The 17,488-nt window shown below is 57.7% G+C and overlaps 2 protein-coding genes across 2 annotated transcripts; one reads left to right on the top strand and one right to left on the bottom strand.

Moving 5' to 3' along the window:
* Nucleotides 1-7,232: 7,232 nt before the first annotated feature.
* On the bottom strand, nucleotides 7,233-11,231 carry MRPS2 (mitochondrial ribosomal protein S2). Its single transcript, XM_012639871.1, has 4 exons — nucleotides 11,132-11,231; nucleotides 10,740-10,862; nucleotides 9,719-9,848; nucleotides 7,233-8,338 (listed from the first exon to the last, which is right to left on the bottom strand). Exons 1-4 carry the CDS (start codon nucleotides 11,172-11,174, stop codon nucleotides 7,669-7,671), a joined length of 966 nt encoding a protein of 321 aa, XP_012495325.1. The 5' UTR covers nucleotides 11,175-11,231; the 3' UTR covers nucleotides 7,233-7,668.
* Nucleotides 11,232-11,927: 696 nt separating this feature from the next.
* On the top strand, nucleotides 11,928-15,000 carry LOC105806557 (chromosome unknown open reading frame, human C9orf116). Its single transcript, XM_012639698.1, has 3 exons — nucleotides 11,928-12,071; nucleotides 13,165-13,243; nucleotides 14,790-15,000. Exons 1-3 carry the CDS (start codon nucleotides 11,929-11,931, stop codon nucleotides 14,976-14,978), a joined length of 411 nt encoding a protein of 136 aa, XP_012495152.1. The 5' UTR covers nucleotide 11,928; the 3' UTR covers nucleotides 14,979-15,000.
* Nucleotides 15,001-17,488: the final 2,488 nt, after the last annotated feature.

Genomic DNA, 17,488 nt, shown 5'->3' with positions numbered 1-17,488 from the left:
ATAGGAAATAGTATAAAATCAATTTCATAGGAAGCGGTAATCAAGGAGTAGCAGCAAAAGATACAGGAAGAAGTTTTATAGACTTTTGCCAGGTGGTAATTAATCACATTTTGTGTATTTTCCCTCCATTTGGTGGTGTTTACTGCAGTTATAGGGTTTTCATTTTTTAGCTACTGCTCATTCAGGAGAGACCAGCTTTTTAACGTGTGAGCTTTTGTGATTTTTTTTCTCACTCCAAATAAATATTTATTTTCATACCTAGATAGGTTGTAATTTGTATTAGTGTTTAAAGTGGCCTCCAAATTTTACACAAATTTTGAGCCCCACTAAATCCATTAATTCCCGGCTGTATCTGTAAGTTTCATTTCCTTTTAAAATAACGCGAAGCGGAGAAATAACAACGTGGACATTTTCCAGAGCCGGGTGTGGCACGAGGGTTCCGTGGTCCCGGCTTGTTCTCTGGGCGCTGAGACGCCACCCGGCAAAGCCCGCCCTGGGGAAAGGGCCCGGCTGTGCTGGGTCTGCAAGTACGCGAGAAAGGCGGGCGCTGCGGGCCGTGCAGTCTTTTCTTTGGATCTTTGGTGTTTCCACAAGTTACTTTCATAATATTTTTGCTGGAATTTGAGAAGCAGATGCCCCACGGCCAGCACGGCGGGAGGCAGGGGCCGGTGACCCCCCAGTGGGGCCGTGGCAGAGCCTCCCCCGTCCCTGAGGCATCGTCCCTCCTCGGGGGCCTGGCGGCCTCTGCCCACTGCCGGCCCCGCTGACCAGGTGATGGTCAGGCTGCTCGGATCCCGCCGGCCCCGCAGCCACCCTGTAGCCACCCAGGGGACACAGGCAGAGCGTTCGTCTGCCGTGGAAGGGGAGCAGCCCCCGGCCTGGCATCCAAACGAGTAAAGCGAGTGAATCCGGGTACGACTCCTGCGCAGACACAGCGCCCTAGTGAGGCTGCTCCTCAGCACAGGTTGGAATGACACGCACGTGCGACACTGTCGTGGGCACTGGCAGAGGAGGGACAGTCACCCACGATCCCACCGTTCCCAGGGAGTCTCTCCCGTGGGTCAGATGGTTTCCTTTCTGCCTGTTTTCTAACAGAGCCCCTTGCTCGGATGCAGGAGCATCAGACATGTCATCTCCACGAGTGACGAAGGAAGCCGCAGGGTGGACACCACGGGGACTTGCTGCCATCTGCCCTGCCCTCTGCATTTTACAAATGACGGAAATGAAGGCCCAGGGCTGCGGATGTGACCAGCGGTTCTGCTGCAAACTCGGTGCTTTCTTTTCCAAGGAGGCAGAGGCTCCCAAATGCCACGTCCCGGGTTCCCGTCTACGACAGCCTCCCCAGCATCCTGTTCCCTGACTGGCCCTGGGGTCCCGGGAGTGCACCCCCTTGCGTGTGTTTTAGGCCTGCACGGCCTTTCGTGCCTGTACCCTGTGTCTGTCTGGCCTCTGCCGTCCTTCAGAGCCCAGCACGATGTCACCTCCTGGGGGAGGAAGGGGCCTTGACCGCCCGGCCTATGGGCCTCTTTGGCGAGGCCAGCCGTGGCCGTCCCTGCGTGTCCCCGACACAGTGGTGGTGCCTGCCCCGAAGGAGCTCGGTCATTCGGACAGTCGGGCCTCTTCCCGCCAGCTGGGCTCCCCTGCCCTTCCGAGGCCCCGCAGGGGCTCGCGGGGCGGAGTGAGCGGGTCTGCACTTGGCCGTGGCAGCCCGGGCGCGGCAGGGGAGCTGCTTCCCGTGAAAGGTCGTGCTGTGTTTGTGTTCCGGCTCTTTCTTCTCATTGAGTTCCTCCGAGGCCCGGCTTATCTGAGCACAGAACCTCTTTGTGCCTCAGCTTGCACCATGTCACGGTGAATGTCACACAAATGGGAACGTGCCTGGAGGCCACCTGGACCTGCGTCCCCCCTACCCAGCTGTCAAGCTGACGCCATGGATGTGGCCTCCTTGGGAAGCATTGCCGCCGGCCTTCCCACCCTCTCTCTGTCCAGGGAGCCCCTCCCGGGCCCTCGACACCTTCACTCCCCAGGCCGGTCCCAGGAGGGGGAATCGCTGGCACTGGGCAGCCACAGCCAGCGTGGGGTCTTGGTGGAACGGCCTTGGCCAGCACAGGCCACGAGCCACTGGGGGAGGGGGACACGGCACGGGGACACACGGAGCCCACAGCCCAGCTCGTCCTCCAGGAGGACCAGACACCCTCCCCGTGCAGCTGGGGGTCGGGAGTCGGGACGTGAGGCCCAGCCCAGGAACTGCCTCCAGACCTCACCACAGGACACGCTTTCCCGAAGACCCAGGAATGAGGAGAGAGGGGGGCAGGAGGGAGGGAGGGAGTCCCAAGCCAGGGGCCACTGGGAGGGGAGCAGCATGAACCTGTCTGGGTCACCTCCTGGGAAACTGAGTCCCAGCCAGGCAGAACCAGGTCTCCCAGCTGCAGTCCCCGCCCACCACACACGCGGCTGCTCCGTGGGAGGCGGGAGACGTCCAAGGTGGGGCCTTCAGACCATGAGCCGCGTGGGGGGGACACATCCTGCTGTCTCACCTAGCACCGGCCCTGGCCCAGGTGAGCGCCAGGAAGCCCCTCTCTGGGTGGGGTTTGACACTAACGTTTGTGCAGCTGTTTGATGAGGAGGGTCCGTCCAGGTGACAGGGCTCGGAGAGGCCGCCACAGACTGTTAGTGCCAGGCTTACGCTCTCGCGGGGAGCTGCTGTCCTGTGCCCCTTCCCCAGGAGAGGGAGGCCAGGCTGGAAGTGGTGAGAAGGGGTCGGGCTCGCTCAGAGGCTGGCACGGACCCCATACTCACACCCGGTGCCACGCAGAAGCCCCGTCTCCCCTCGCCCCTGCCGGTACCCTGTGCAGAGCATCGGGGCTGAAACGTGCTCGGGCAGCCCCTCCCCCGCTGCCCCAGGCACACGCCCTGCTCTTGGGGGGGGCCTGAAGAGCCCCCTCTGCAAACAGTCTCCGTCTCTCTCCTCCTTCCGCTCCTGGTTTCTGAGCCGCAGTTGTGACTGTCGGTCAAACGTCCCCACCACGAACCAGGGGGCTGATGGGGAGGCCGCCCTCTGCGTGGGGGAAACACGTGAGGGTTTTTAACTCCTGCTTCTGAGTTTTCTGCATTTCCTTGATCATTTGTGTGATCACATCAGAAAGGGTATTGGCACTAAGGAGAGCACAATGTATTTGTATTATAGATAATTTTACACTTTTATTTTATTTATTTATTTATTTATTTTGAGACAAGAGTCTCACTGTGTTGCCCAGGCTAGAGTGCCGTGGCGTCATCCTAGCTCACAGCAACCTCAAACTCCTGCGATCCTACTGCCTCAGCCTCCTGAGTAGCTGGGACTACAGGCATGCGCCACCATGCCCGGCTAGTTTTTTTCTATATATTTTTAGTTGTCCGATTACTTTCTTTCTATTTTTAGTAGAGATGGGGTCTCGCTCTTGCTTAGGCTGGTTTCGAACTCCTGAGCTCAAACAATCCACCTGCCTCGGCCTCCCAAACTGCTAGGATTACAGGTGTGAGCCACCGCGCCCGGCCCAATTTGACATTTTTAAGAAAAAATGCAGAAACCTCTGTATCCAGTTCCCTCTTCACTCCCCCCCCCCCCGCAAAAAAATCTCCTTAGGGCCTTTCCAGGGCGGCTGGTTTCTGCTGTGCATGCACCTCCCAGACCATAGTGAGACTGGCCCTGTGCAGTACTCGGACAGGTGCGCACACCGCTGTTCTTGTGGGAAGTCTGAGCCGTCGGGGACGCTGGAGGCACCATGTGTGGCTGAGCTGGCATCCGCCCCTCCTTCCAGCCCCCACACAGCCCGCGTCCTGGTGGGCGATGGCCATCCTCCCTGCTCCGGGGCCAGTTGGGCTGAGCTAACGTGACCATCTCTGGTCTGCGATTGCTCCAGAATGGGCTGGGAGACCTGAGAGGAAACACGCAGAGGGCACCTGAGAACCAGCAGGAGCCCCTGTGGGGATGAGCCAACCCTGGGTACCCTCAGGGAGAGAGACAGGAGGCACCCAGGTCCTCGATGACATCAGGGACACCTGTCTGAGCCTGGACTCCGGCCACGTGGGCCGACACGTGGCCAGGCTGACTCAGCAGTGCGAGGCCGAGCTGGTGCCCGGCGTGGGTGCCGCGTGTGCCTGAGCCAGCCATGCTGTGGACGGGACAGTGACGGCTGGGGGACGTGGGTGTCGGGGGAAGGGGAGTGACAGCTGCTGTGAGTGTCACGGAGAGCGCAGTGCTGGGCAGTGAGAGGTCAAGGGAGCTGTGAGGCCTCGGGACGGCCACTGGCCACCAGCCACTGTTGGAGGCAGCACCACTGCCGATTTCCGGCTACGGAGAATGAGGCACCTTGGCAAAGCAACCAGATGTGTCTTCAGCCCTGTAGCAGCTGACCTTTAAATCATCAGAGGCAAACCATGCTTATCTCAAAACGTTTAAGTCCCCACCCCAAACAATTATGCAGGTCACTGTACCCGTGGACAGCCAACATCAATACCGTGTGCACGCCGGCCTTGCCAGCTTGGCCGTTCTACGGGGAAGGGGTATCAGGCCATTGTGCAGGTCATTGTACCCATGGAAAGTCGACAGTGACATCTGTGCACGCCGGCTTCAGCTGGGTTGGCTGTGAGGAAGTGAAGCTGGTCGCCAGCTCAAAGCCCCCGGTGCCGACTGCCAGACAGCGGGACCAGGCCAGTCCAGCACCTTCCAAGGGTCAGTTCAGCAACAGTCCTTCTATGGGCTCAAGGGAGCCAGAGCTTTCTTCATCCCCATTCTCAGGGGATCCTCTCTTCCCTCCCTCCCTTCCGCTTTTTGGGAAGGGTGAGATGCTATATGTCACCGCAGACACCATCCCAGCACTGGATGGTGACTAAGCTGCTATTCCTCAGTGAAGAACTTCAACCTGAACTCTGCCCCAGCTGCCCAGAGCGGGGCCGTTCTTTATAAAACGACTCTGCGTTCTGAGAGTACGTCTCAGTTCTCTCTCCTTCCTTTGCCTCAGTGAAGCGGCAGATTCACTTCTGGCTCTATCGCTTTCGTAATGGTGTTATGTGAATCACGAAAATTTTACATTTTGATGAAGTACAATCCTTTTTTTATGGGTTATGCTTTTGGTGATGTATCTAAGAACTCTGGCAAACTCAAAGTCATGAAGATTTTCTACATGTTCTTCTGGAAGGTTTATGGCTTTGTCTCTAACATGCAGATTTATGATCATTTGGAGTTAATTCTTTGCTATTCTGTGAGCTATGAATAAATCTTTTCATGAGGACATACAATTATCCCAGTGGCATTTATGACCCTAACGAACTGCCTCCGCACCTTGTCAAAACCAGTGGACCGTTAATGCAAGGGCTCAGGACTGGGCTCTGACTCGGTGCACGGACGGACGTGCTCATCCTCATGCCAGGAGGGCACGCAGCTCTCTAGTAAGTTCTGAAATGGGAAGTGTGAGTCTTCCAACTTTGTTCTTTGGCAAGACTGTTTTGGCATCTCATGAATTTTAAGATCAACTTGTCAGTCTTTGAAAACAAACGCACGCATTGTGTTCACCTCCTGGGGGGCAAACTTGGAGGCCGTCTCTGCTCTGGCCTCTCCTGGGGGGCAAACTTGGAGGCCGTCTCCCGCTCTGGCCTCTCCCCGTTTCACCCAGAGCCCTCTGAGCCGGCAGCTGGCTCCCCCATCGCTCAGGAGCGGCCCCCAGTCTCTGTCCCCATCAGTCTGCTCCCTCCCTGTCACTCCCTGCTCCTGAAGTGGTCTGGCTCATTGGTGTCTTCTGGGTCACACCCTCGGCTGGGCCACCCCTGCCCCACCCTCTTCCTGGAACCCCCAGAGCTGGGAGCACAGTAAGCTCCTTAGTCGTCCCTCAGTGGGGCCTCACTGGCCATGTCCAGTGCAGAGGCCAGGGGAACTGTCAGCAGATGGAGGGCGGGGGCCAGGCAAGCCACCAGCCCGGATCCCACAGGGCAGCGTATGGGGCAGTGGTGGGGATCCAGAGAGCCTGCCAGGGTCTGCGGCCCTGACTCTCCACCCCGTCCTCACAGGGCACCCCTGGTTTGTCAATCATTCCCCGGGCTGCTCCCCTCTACCCAGCCCCTAAACCAAAGACCAGAAGACAGAGCTTACCTCCGCCCCTCACGTGCGCCTGTGCGCCACTGGGTCTCTCTTGGTCCTGCCCAGGCCCCTCCCTGAGTGGCTTGGCAGGGAAGGTCTGTGCCAGGTTTGCTTCTACGGGCTGGCTCAGACCCTTGGCTTCAAGGGCCTCTCTCAGGGAGGCCCAGTTCCAGTTCCAGTTCCAGGAGCGCCTATTGGAAGCACCAAGCAGTAAGCTCTTCCCGAGTCTAACTGCTGTCTGACCGCAAGGGCCTTGGCTCCCCCAGCTCTGCGGGACCGCAGGCCCAGCTCAGGGAAATTGCGCCTGCACACCCCAAGAGCATTCTGTCAGGGGAGAGCCCTGGGTTCACCCGCCTGCAAACTCGCACCTTCAGACGTCAGCTTTGCAAACGAGAGCCACGCTGGCCGGCTGGCAAGTCCACACGAGAGCAGTTCCCTGGGCCTTCTGGATCCTGAACCCGGACACCCCCGACACCGTCGAGGACCTCACCGTGCTCAACACTGCACTGAGGCGAGCAGACACCGGACTCCAACCTCCCCTCCTCGCGCACTGCCCCTGCAGGGCAGGTCGGGGCGGCACAGGCTCCACACACCAGGCCACACGAGGGCCCCACCTGGAGGCCCCATGGACCCTGCTGCCCAGGCGTTCCCCAGGGACAGGCTCCTGGGGGTGGTCACCTGAACAGCACGAGGGGCCCTGAGAGAGGACAGCTGCAGCCTATCCCAGGCACACAACTGGGCCCTTACACGTGAGGGAATACTAAGCGTCTTGTCAGCGAGTACCCTTCGTCTGTCCTCAACACTCTGGGGCCACATGGAGCCTGTTTCCATGAAGACTCTGCTACTGCCTGCCGGGCCTGGCTGGGCCCGGGGGCTTGTCATGAGCCCTGGCTGGGCCCGGGGGCTTGTCATGAGCCCCGGTGCTGGAGAAGGGGCAGCAACGGGCACATCTGCTGACCTCATCAAGTCGCCTCGCAGACACCATCTGTCCTGTCCCCCAGGGCAGGGATACTTCTCGTGTGCTCCCTGGGGCCCCAGTGGGTGTCTGATAAACGTCACACCAATGAAAGCAAACGCAAGCGTGGCAGAACTCAAAGCTCCAAATCAAATTTTGCCCAAATCTAGGTTTTATTTCTGCTGGAATCACACCATCTGTTTGGCCAGGCCTGTCCCAACCCAGCTGGGAGCTTCTGAAAGGTTTGCCTGCAACATCACGTCATAAAGCAGCCCAACCCCAGGTATCTGGACTCGGAAACACTGAGCTGGCAGGCAACCTCCCTAACAACGGTCTGACGTCAGGGCGGAAGCTCAGACTGCTCAGATTACAGGGAGAGCTGTGTCTTCCCACGGGGGGACCACGCCGGCGGTGGGGTGTCGGGCCCGAGGCCTGACTGCAAGGAAGTAGCTGTTTTGGACACGCCACTTGGCCTCTGTGGTCTGTTCCTCACAGAAAAAATGCCGATGGCCAACTCAGCCCTGGGCCTGGAGTGGAACCTGGATGGCTGCAGTGGGAACCAGCCGAATACCGTCACCCACAAGGACCCAGATGCCCAGGACTAGGAATGCTGGGGACCCAGGGCTGGGGAGGGGCCGCCCGGTGCAGATGGGCTTGGCCATGCTTCGGTCTGGGAGGGGAGCGGCTCAGGCCCACCCTGGGGGCCTTTGGGTTGGTCTGGCCCCCGGGCCCCGGCCCCCTGCTGTCCCTGCAGCCGATGCAGGACCTCGACCTGCCTCCGCTTCTCCTTGGCCCGGCTGATGACCGTCCGGAAGAGCCTGCAGTAGAGGTGGACGGCTGGGGGCGAGTCGTCGTTGCCAGGGACGGGGTAGGTGATGAGGCAGGGGTTGCAGTTGGTGTCCACGATGCCCACGGTGGGGATGTTCATCTTGGCTGCGTCCCTCACGGCCACGTGGGGCTCGAAGACGTTGTTGAGCGTGTGCAGGAAGATGATGAGGTCCGGCAGGCGGACCGTGGGGCCGAAGAGGAGGGGCGCGTTGGTCAGCAGGCCGCCCTTGAAGTAGCGCGTGTGAGCGTACTCGCCACAGTCACGGGCCACGTTCTCGATCAGGTGTGAGAACTGCCGGTTGCGGCTCACAAACAAGATGATGCCCTTGCGGTAGGCCACGTGGGCGGTGAAATTCAAGGCCAGCTGGAGGTGCACGGCTGTCTGCTCCAGGTCAATGATGTCCTGGTCCAGGCGGCTCCCGAAAATGTATGGCTCCATAAACCTGCGGAGACCGCAGCCAGGCAAGGGCGGTGAGGGCTACAGAGCCAGTTTCACCCCCCCCCGACCTTGTACAGACGCCCACCAGGGACACGGGCTCCTCTGCAGGGGCACTGATGCTGGGAGGCACAATTTTAAATACTCCCCATGTGAACAGACAGTAGTGAGGACCCCCCCAGGGTGTGACCGTCTGGGAGCACAGGGTGTGGGGCCACCTACGAGCCTTGGGCGCAGGCTTAACCTCTCCGACCCTCCACCGCTTCCTGCGGGGATCCTAACAGAACTGATGCCACGTAAAGGTCTGGACGTTCAAACATGACAGCGACAGGACATTCTGTCCGATGTGGCACATGCAGAGGCTACTTGTCACTCGAGGCCTTATGGACAAGGCCCCTCTGGGGTTGGGCTGGAGGACCAGAACAGGGGGTGGGGAGCACCCTGGGCCCAAAGCATTGAGGGTGTCAGGGCAGGGGCCTGCCGAGCCTGGGCCGAGGAACAGTCGGGCAAAGGAGATGACCGTGCCTCAGCGCCTGGCAGGTGAGTGGTCCACACTAGCAGTTCCCAGGTCCTCACCTCCAGTCCACTCCCACTGGGTTGTGTCCCTTCCTCCCAACTGACTGCTTACCAGGGATGACCTCCATCTTGCCAAGGTCATGTCTTGGCAGCATCAAGAGAGGACCATGCCCTCCCCTCCTGCCCTTCTCTTCCCTGACTCCAAACCTGCAACGCTGGGGGTCCCGTCCCGGACTTTCTCCCCAGGTGCTCTAGAAATGTCCCTCCGTGCCAAGGGCTCCCAGAGCCTGGCCAGTCCCTCCTAGTACCAACATGGCCTCTTCATGGGACGGCTAAAGGGTTCGAACCAAAGGCCAAGGTGCCTGGCTGATCCCTGCTGCCCCACCCACCTCCAGTCCCGCCCACGGGCCCCCACTGCCTTGTGTCCACTCACTGCTTCAGCTCCCCTGCCACTGGAGTCAAGCCCTCTCACCCTCCCGTGGATGTCCACACCACCTCCCGTCCGTCCACCCCACAGCAGTCAAAATGACCACCTAAGAACATGGGACCAGTCGCTCCTTCTCCCGACAGCCGGGAAGGTCCTGCCTGGTTGAATATGGCCAGCCTCACAGGCCTCCACCCCAACAGGCCCCACCCTTGGGTCTCTGAGGCCCTTCGTCCCCCGACACCAGGCAGACAGCAGCCCAGCCAAGTCTAGAGGGTAATGCCAGCCCTGATGTGGGGCTCAGTGCCCCCAATCTGGAGGAGGGGGCTGTACTCACTTAAACAAGACCGACAAAAGTCAGCTCAAAAGTGGCCCTAGACCCAAGGCAGGAGGTCCCAAGTCCTCCTGGGAACCACCACTGGGACAGGCTCGACAGGTGTCACCTACCTGTGCCGGCAGCCGGCTTTGTGCCCCAGGTGCACTCGGGCATCGAAGAGACTTCTGACAGAAAACAGTTCCTTGACACGGAAGAAGTCTGAGTGCTTGAGGGGCTCGTTCAGAATCTTGTCACTGAACTCTATGGCAATGGGGAGAAGAGGCCACTGCGGTTTCCCACCCAGCCTGCTCCTGTGGCCTCCTGTGACACTGCTGGGGGGAGGAAGGAGCAAAGCCAAGCAGCTGAAGATGCCCCGAAGATGCCCCAAGCCCCAGTAAAGACCTGGGAGCCAGGGCGCTTTCCAGGAAACTAGGGGCTGGAGCCAGGTTTGGCCCCTGACTTTGCTCCTGGGTGAACTGGGTCAACCCCGGCCCTCGGCCTCCTGACTCGGAAAGCAGAGGAGAAGAGGAGAGGGGCCCGCTGGGTCTGAGGTCTTTCTGGCCTCCAAGTCTGGCATTCGGTCTCAGGTGCCCAGCCACCAGGAGTGCAGCAAGGTGGAGGAGGCTCCAGGCCTGGTGCTCACAGGGGGGCGAGCTCAGGGCTGTGCCTCGGTGGTTCAGTGACATTTCCCAGGAAGCCAAGTCCTGTGTTAATCACTGGACAGCCACTCCTCTCACACCCACCCCTCAAAAGGGGTGCTGGCCTCAGCCCCCTTCAGGGAAGTTCACTGACCCTGAGCTGCACCAGCAAGAGCTTGGCAGTGGGTGGGGCCAGACTGGGGAGGCCCTCTACGCGTGTGACACAGAGCGACTACAAACCCGTGCTTTAACTGTGGGGCCCTGCCTTCCCCACGAGCAGTGCCCAGCATGGTGGGGGCACTGGGACAATACCCGCTAGGTGCCAGTGGAAGCTGGAAAATGCCAAGGAGGGCTGAGGAGGACTGAGGCCGGCCGCCCCTTGTCTCCTGGGGCCCGGGACCTCCAGGGCTCACATCTAACTAAGGGGCACTCGGGCCTCCTGGCGGAAGGCAACACTCCCCATCCCATCCCATCCCATCCCATCCCATTAGTCGGCTGGGGGGCCCAGAGTTACCGCTGCTGTCCTCGGGCTCGCTGACCGCAGGGGTTGGAGCGCTTCCAAGAGTCCTGCAGCTCGGCCGAGCCGGCCCGGGGGTCGCCTTAAGGAAACCTAGCCAGCGTGAGCGGGGACAGGCACCTGCAAAGAAAGCAGAGACTTCTGGCAACGCGCCGGGCCGGGCTTCCCAGCGCGGACGGTCCAGAGCGCAGCCAGGCCTGGGGGTAGGCTGCTCCTCCGTCCGCAAACCCCTCCGGGTCCCCGGGTCCCCCCACGTCCCCTCGCCCCCTCCAGTCCCCGCCTCCTCCCCACATCCCGGCACCTCCTCCGGGCCCCGGTTGTCCCCCTCCCCGCCACGTCTCCGCGCCCCTCCGGGCCCCCACCCCAGGGTCCCCCGGGCGCGCACTCACCCACACCCAGCAGCCGGGGCAGCGCGGCCCTGGCGGGCGCCATGGCGAGAACACAGCGCGAACGCGGGGCCACCTCCCTCCCTAGGCCCGACCGAGCGGCCTCCCCTTCCGCCGCGCGCGGGGCCACACCGCCGCCTGCAGGCCCGGAGGAGCCCCTGCGCGCTGTCCCCCGGCGCGGCGCGGGTCCTCTCCGCAGGGGCGGCCCGGGCGGGGGTCCGACGGGGGCAGGGCCGCGCGTCCTCCCCTCCCGGGACTCTGCCCTCCCCGCGCGCCTCCTGCAGACGTGCCGGGCCGCGTCCTTCGTGGGGACCTTCCCCTCCAGCCTCAAGCCCAGCGCAGCCTCTCGCTCTCCAAAATCGTTTTGATGTTTACACAATCCTTGGCTAAGGAGGGTTCCATGAAGTTAGCAAAATCTCGGTGCTAAATTTACGCTTGGGGTGTCGGGGGCGTGAAGTCGCAGGGTCCGGAAGCAGCCCCGGCGTACACAGTAAGCGTCCAATCGTTGCGGACTTGGGTCCCTTTAACCCCATCACTGCTGGTGCCGTCCCAGGACCTGGGGCTTCACATGCCCGAGTCCGCCCCACTCCACTCGGGGGAGTCGGGGCGTGCCCGGTGGCCGTGACTCCGCGCCCGCCGGGACCCGCGGGGCTGGGGGCTCAGGCCTCCCCGCGGCAGCCCTGGCCCGAAGGCTCGGACCTGCCACCGGGGCCGCGCGCGCCCTCCCTGGCCAGGTGACCAGGCCGTCACCTAGCGACGGGACGCCGGCCGCTGTGGCGGCCCGGGCTGCCGGAGGCAAAATGTCGGAGGAAAGCCCCGAAGAGTGCGCGGAGCCTGTGCATCCGGAGGCCAAGGCCCCCCCGCAGAAAACCAGCGACTACTACCGCGTGAGCGAGGACCTGCCGGTCAGGTTCAACAACCCGGCGTGGTTCCGGGGCTACAGGTGAGGATGGTGGAGGCGTCAGAATCTGAGGCCTCCCCCAGGAAAGAGGTCACCGCTCCAGCTGGCCCCGGCGCTCAGTGGATGACCGTGTGTGACACCTCCCAGGACGCCCACGGTCCTGGCCACAGATGGCAGAAGGAAGGAGTGGTCCGCTGGGGCTGTGGGGTCATTACCCACCAAAGAGCCCTCCCGACAGCATCAGGAGGCACAAATGAATGGTGGAGTCAGTGAAGGTCAGGGCAGTGGGGTGACCCCAGTGGAGGTCAGAAACCCAGTTCTGGTCTCAGTCTCACCATGTGACGGGGTGAGTCTCCTCTCCTCTCTAGCCTGAGCTCCTCTGCAAGATGTGAACACAGCGACACCCCCATCTTCCTGCTGTTGGGACAGCTACGAGCTGTCACAGGGCACTGCAAACTCTAAGAAAATAATAAGAAACCCTTGATTTCCAGGCAGGTGTGAGTGCCGCCCTGCCCTGCGCTTTTGCATGTCATCCCCTCGACGGTCCTGTAGGGTAGGGTCTGTTAGTATCCTTGCTCTCCAGTAGAGGCAGCTGGGATGCAGAAAGAGCAACTTGCCCGAGACCTGGCGGTGTGAGCGGAGTGAGGCAGTACTACTGACAGGTAGGGCAGTGGCACACGCTGCAGCCACCTTAGCTTCTCGATCCGCTGCGGATAGAAGCACGGCCTCAGGAAGGTTGGGGGCTTGGAGGTAGAGCGACCCCTGGGTGGCAGGGTCTGGAGGCCTAGCCTGGGCTCCTGACAGGTTGACCGACCTACCCGGGAAGTGACGGCGTGTGCCAAGGCCCTGCCCGGGCAGAGGATCAGCATTTGCCGGTGGAGTGCTCGTTAGGGCTTTGCTTGCCTTGGGAAGAGAAGGGACAGTGGTGAGCCAGGGGCCAGGGAGACAGGGCCTGCTAGGACGGTCAGCCCTGCACTGCCAGAGCCTGTGTTCAAGGCTGTAGCACCAATGTGGGCACAGCACTCTTCCCTTGGGGCCATTTCCAATGAAGCTCCATTAACCAAATTCTTTAAGAGGGTGGTTTGGGCAGAATTAGAATAAATGAATGGAAAACAGAGTGTTTCTCATCTGCCAGGACCAAGAAGGCTGCTTCACTGTACAGGACCAGTAACCAAACGTATGGGAGCAGAGCCCCCACCGTGCACGAGATGCCCGTAAGTGGGGAGCAAGCCAGAGCATGGGAGGGGTGTCTCTAAGGAGAGTCTAAAAACCTGGAGTTCTCAATAGGTCTGCTCGTCCACATCGGGAGGGGAGCGGGGGAGGTGGGGGCCTGAAGTTCCAATGTCACGAAGTGGGAGGGAGGCACCTCGAATCATTCTGGGACAGGGCAGGGTAGAAATGAATGAATGAATGACTTTAGGAGTGAAATGTTTGGAAGGACGAGAAAAATTCGTAGGCTTGCTCACAATGTCACCCTGGTCCCCACACCCAGCCATACACAAATGCGCACAACCATCCCTTGCACCTCAAGGCAGTCAGTTTTGAGGCAGCTAAATGAAGAAGAGCTCCTTCCTTTCTGGAATTACACTTTATTAGATGTCATCTTGTGACCTTAGAGGCAGTGCAGGCCAGCCGCAGCACATTGCTGGAAGGCACATTGGTGGGCAGAGGACTTGTGCACCTTGGGGGGAGCGCAACCCCTGTTTGAGCTTGACCGTACACTCCAGGGTCACCCTCCTAGAGCCCCCAGCACCCCCGTATGTCCACGTGAAGGGCCAGATGGACCACCATAGCGTCCCCTGTTACCCGGGACACTAGACACTAGGGCCACCCATGTTGGGGTGAGAATGTTGTGGGTTTTTTTTTCCCAAAATATTCATCGTTTTAAAAGGTCTGGTAATGCTTATTTAGCCGTGCTGCGTGAGCGAGAGCGCTCTTGTGAGATTATTCTCTTACGAGTGTCTGCAGCATTTGTGGGTCACTCTCCCAGAATCGGACAGTTCCGAGTGTTCCCTGGGAGCCAGGTGTTTCTGTGAAAAAGGCCAGCACGCTCACAGGCGCCAGATGTTTTCGCTTTTATAAAAGGCCATTGAAAAATGTTCCTGCTGTAAACTGTGGGGGCTTTCTAGTCACTGGTGTCACTAAGCAGTGGGATGTGAGCGTGAGAGAGCTCATGGGGCACATTCCCAAGGAGGTTTTTCCTGCTCCATCTGGAACCTGTTTTCCAGTTTCAGGACCAAGTGTGGAAGCTGGACTCGGCGAGCAGCTATTGCTGTTTACCGTCTGTGTGGGAACAGAAAATAAAAATGCTTTGCATTTTAAAAAAGGCACTGAAGGAAATTATTCTCTGATACTGTAATAGTGATATTTCTGTTCTACAGAAGAGAAAACTGAAGTTCAGAGAGGTCCAGTAACTTGCTCGGAGTAGCACAGTTAGGAAAAGCAGATCTGGCGGTCACTCCAGGCATGACCCCCAAGTTAATGCTCACAACACATCCAGGCATGGAAATGCCACACCAGGTGGCCCTGTAATTGATCCTGTTATCCACATAATAGTGAAAGGGGGCACTATTAATAGTTAATCCCAGATGTTCGGCATAAATTGGGATGGTCTGGGGCAAACCAGGCCATCTTGCCCACCCTGGCTTCTCTGCATTTTCTTAAAAAGTCTTATTTTTCTTCCAAAAATATCCAGTTGATTGCTCAAGAGTATTACTGATATCATGCATCATTAATCCTAGTGTTCCCTTTCCCTTCTAGAAAGTATTTTATCCAAATACGAATAAATTTTCCAGACAGCTTGCAGCCTCCGGAATGTTCCGGGACAATACTTTCAATGTGTACATGGAGAAAAGCCTTGTGACTGGCCCCGACAACTATATTACCTCCTTCGACCGGCTCAACTTCCACCCCAGTTACAATGTCAGCAAGCCATCCATCTGCGATTGAGGGGTCTTTTGGAATCATTGTCCCTGATGCTCGATAGTTTGCCCGATTGTAAAGGAACAGACTTTGCTACTTTCCCTGAAAATATTTTTCCTCCCAGGAATAGGAAAACATGCAAACAGGGCCGTGAAGTCCTGCTTTCTCTATTTTATATCTAAGATGTATGTGGAAAAGACGCTAATGGTTGACTTTGTATTAAAAACGTCATGTCCTGAATTCCTGTCTTGTCTGACATTTGTAATGACAGAGCAGGGCCGTGGCGTCCCAGGACCCAGATCTTGGCCAGAAGGCCAGGAACGATGGTGGAGAAGTCCCCTGGCTGTCTTTGTTTGGGAGCTACCATTATGCGCTTGACCAGTTACGGGCAGATCGCCTGTCCTAAAGCACCCTGAGATCCGCAGACGGGGCAAGGCCCCTGCGGGGCCTGGGATGCCCTGCTGGGGTGTGGATGAGGGCTGGGGCGGGAGGCACGGCTGTCTTCGATCCAGTCCAGGTACACACCCGGAGTCCCCCAGCACGGGCAGGAATGAGGTTGGCAAATGCCGTTCACTGTTGATAATGATGGGTCATGGGGGTCTCTATGTTTATTTTTAAATTTCAATAAAAAGTTAAAAAAAAAAAAAAGCAGGCAAGGATTCACTTGTATTTTTCCAAGGTGAAGGTATTAACTGCGTTAAGAGGATTTTTATCTCTCTTTAGTCCTAAATCAGTGTTTCCTGTGAGTTCCAGTGTCCTCCACAAAAAACGAATGTTACCTGCGACAGGACAGGATGTGTCTTTCAGGCACAGATTTTTTCCCTTTGTAAGAGCAAGATGTGCTCATTGTAGGAAATTTGGGAAGTGTCAAAACTAGAAGCAATCATTCTTACATGCCATCGATGATACCTCATTTATCCTCAGGGATTCTACTCATGAATCAGGGAAGAAATTAAACATCATGACTGGTTATTTCTTCATTATAAATTTTTTATTATTAATACACAGAAGTAAGCATTTTGCCAACATTCTTAATATCTCATTTGGAATGGAAATGGCTTCCAGAAAGAAATCAATGTTTAATAAAAAGGATACAAAGCTGACCCTGCAGCCAAGATCTATGTGACGTCTCTCTCCCCAGCTGGAAAATCAGCAGAGACTCCAGACGTCGAACTTTGAAAATAGGTTTTTACAATCTTTCGTTCAAAATACCAAAATGCCAATAATCCCTCTGTGTTTGTTGAGATAGAAAAAGAATGCCTCATTAACCCAGTTTCTAAACACTCTGAAAAGAATGAATTCCTTCCTTGGCAGCTGGTTTTGAAAGGCGGGTTAGCGAGTCCAGGGCAGGATAAAGACGTCAGCCCAAACAACTGCTCTTCCCCAACCTGGAAGTGCCGGGCACCCGTGCTGCCGTAACCAGCCCGCTTCATCCCTCTTTCCGGGCTGAGGGTGGTATCGGGGCCCAGGGTGGGGTCGCCAATCCACAAACAGAATATGTGGCCACGCAAGGGCCACGCTTGCCCGAGGGCCTCGCGGACTTGGTTCTGGAATCACAGTTGGGCGCTGAAATGCTTGAATTGGTCGTGTCCAGTAAAATGCTGTTTCTGGAACAGCTGCTGGTGACTTAATGCAGTTATACTCCATACATTTATTCTAAATAGAATAAGGGAAAAGACGAAAAACCCAAACATTTTTGATATTAACATACACGTCCCTCTTCCTGAAAATCCGGTAACTGTTTCCAGCTCAGGCTCCCAGTCCCGTGCCCTGGCACGTGCCGCGGCCTCTCCATTTCTCTGCCCTTGCGCAGTTTTCAAGGGGCCTTGGCGTAATTACCGCGTCTGATCCTCACACCTGGGGCAGTTCTGACTAACGCGCCTTTATTTTCAGATGGGAAAATTAGGGCCCAAGGGAAGTGCCGAGGGCAGGCCCTGGGCTTGAACCACTTTGGGGGTGTCCTGGGAGGCATGAGGCCCCCTGCATCTGACCCCACAGGCTGGGCCTAACTTTCTACCTGTTTGCACGAGTCATCTAGGAACTCCAGTGATTATAAATTCTGAGACATTCATCTTTCTAACGTATTTCCACACTGAAATTTTTACCTGCTGAGAAAAAAAAGAGTTTTTCTGTTTGGGATCACAGCATACAAAATGGATGGTTGAAAAATGAAAAGAAAATGACAGAGATCGGGCCGGACATGGTGGCTCACACCTGTAATCCCAGCACTCTGGGAGGCCGAGGCAGGCAGATCGTTTGAGCTCAGGAGTTCGAGACCAGCCTGAGCAAGAGCGAGACCCTGTCTCTACTAAAAAATAGGAAGAAATTATTTGGACAACTAAAAATATATAGAAAAAATTAGCCGGGCATGGTGGCGCATGCCTGTAGTCACAGCTACTGGGGAGGCTGAGGCAGTACGATCGCTTGAGCCCAGGAGTTTGAGGTTGCTGTGAGCTAGGCTAACACCACGGCACTCACTCTAGCCAGGGCAAGAGAGTGAGACTTTGTCTCAAAAAAAAAAAAAAAAAAAAAAAAAA

This window comes from Propithecus coquereli, unplaced genomic scaffold (assembly GCF_000956105.1).
Source record: "Propithecus coquereli isolate 6110/MARCELLA unplaced genomic scaffold, Pcoq_1.0 Scaffold142, whole genome shotgun sequence".
NCBI lineage: Eukaryota > Metazoa > Chordata > Mammalia > Primates > Indriidae > Propithecus > Propithecus coquereli.
Note: the sequence above shows the minus strand (reverse complement) of the source record. Positions and strands in the feature narration are given on the sequence as shown.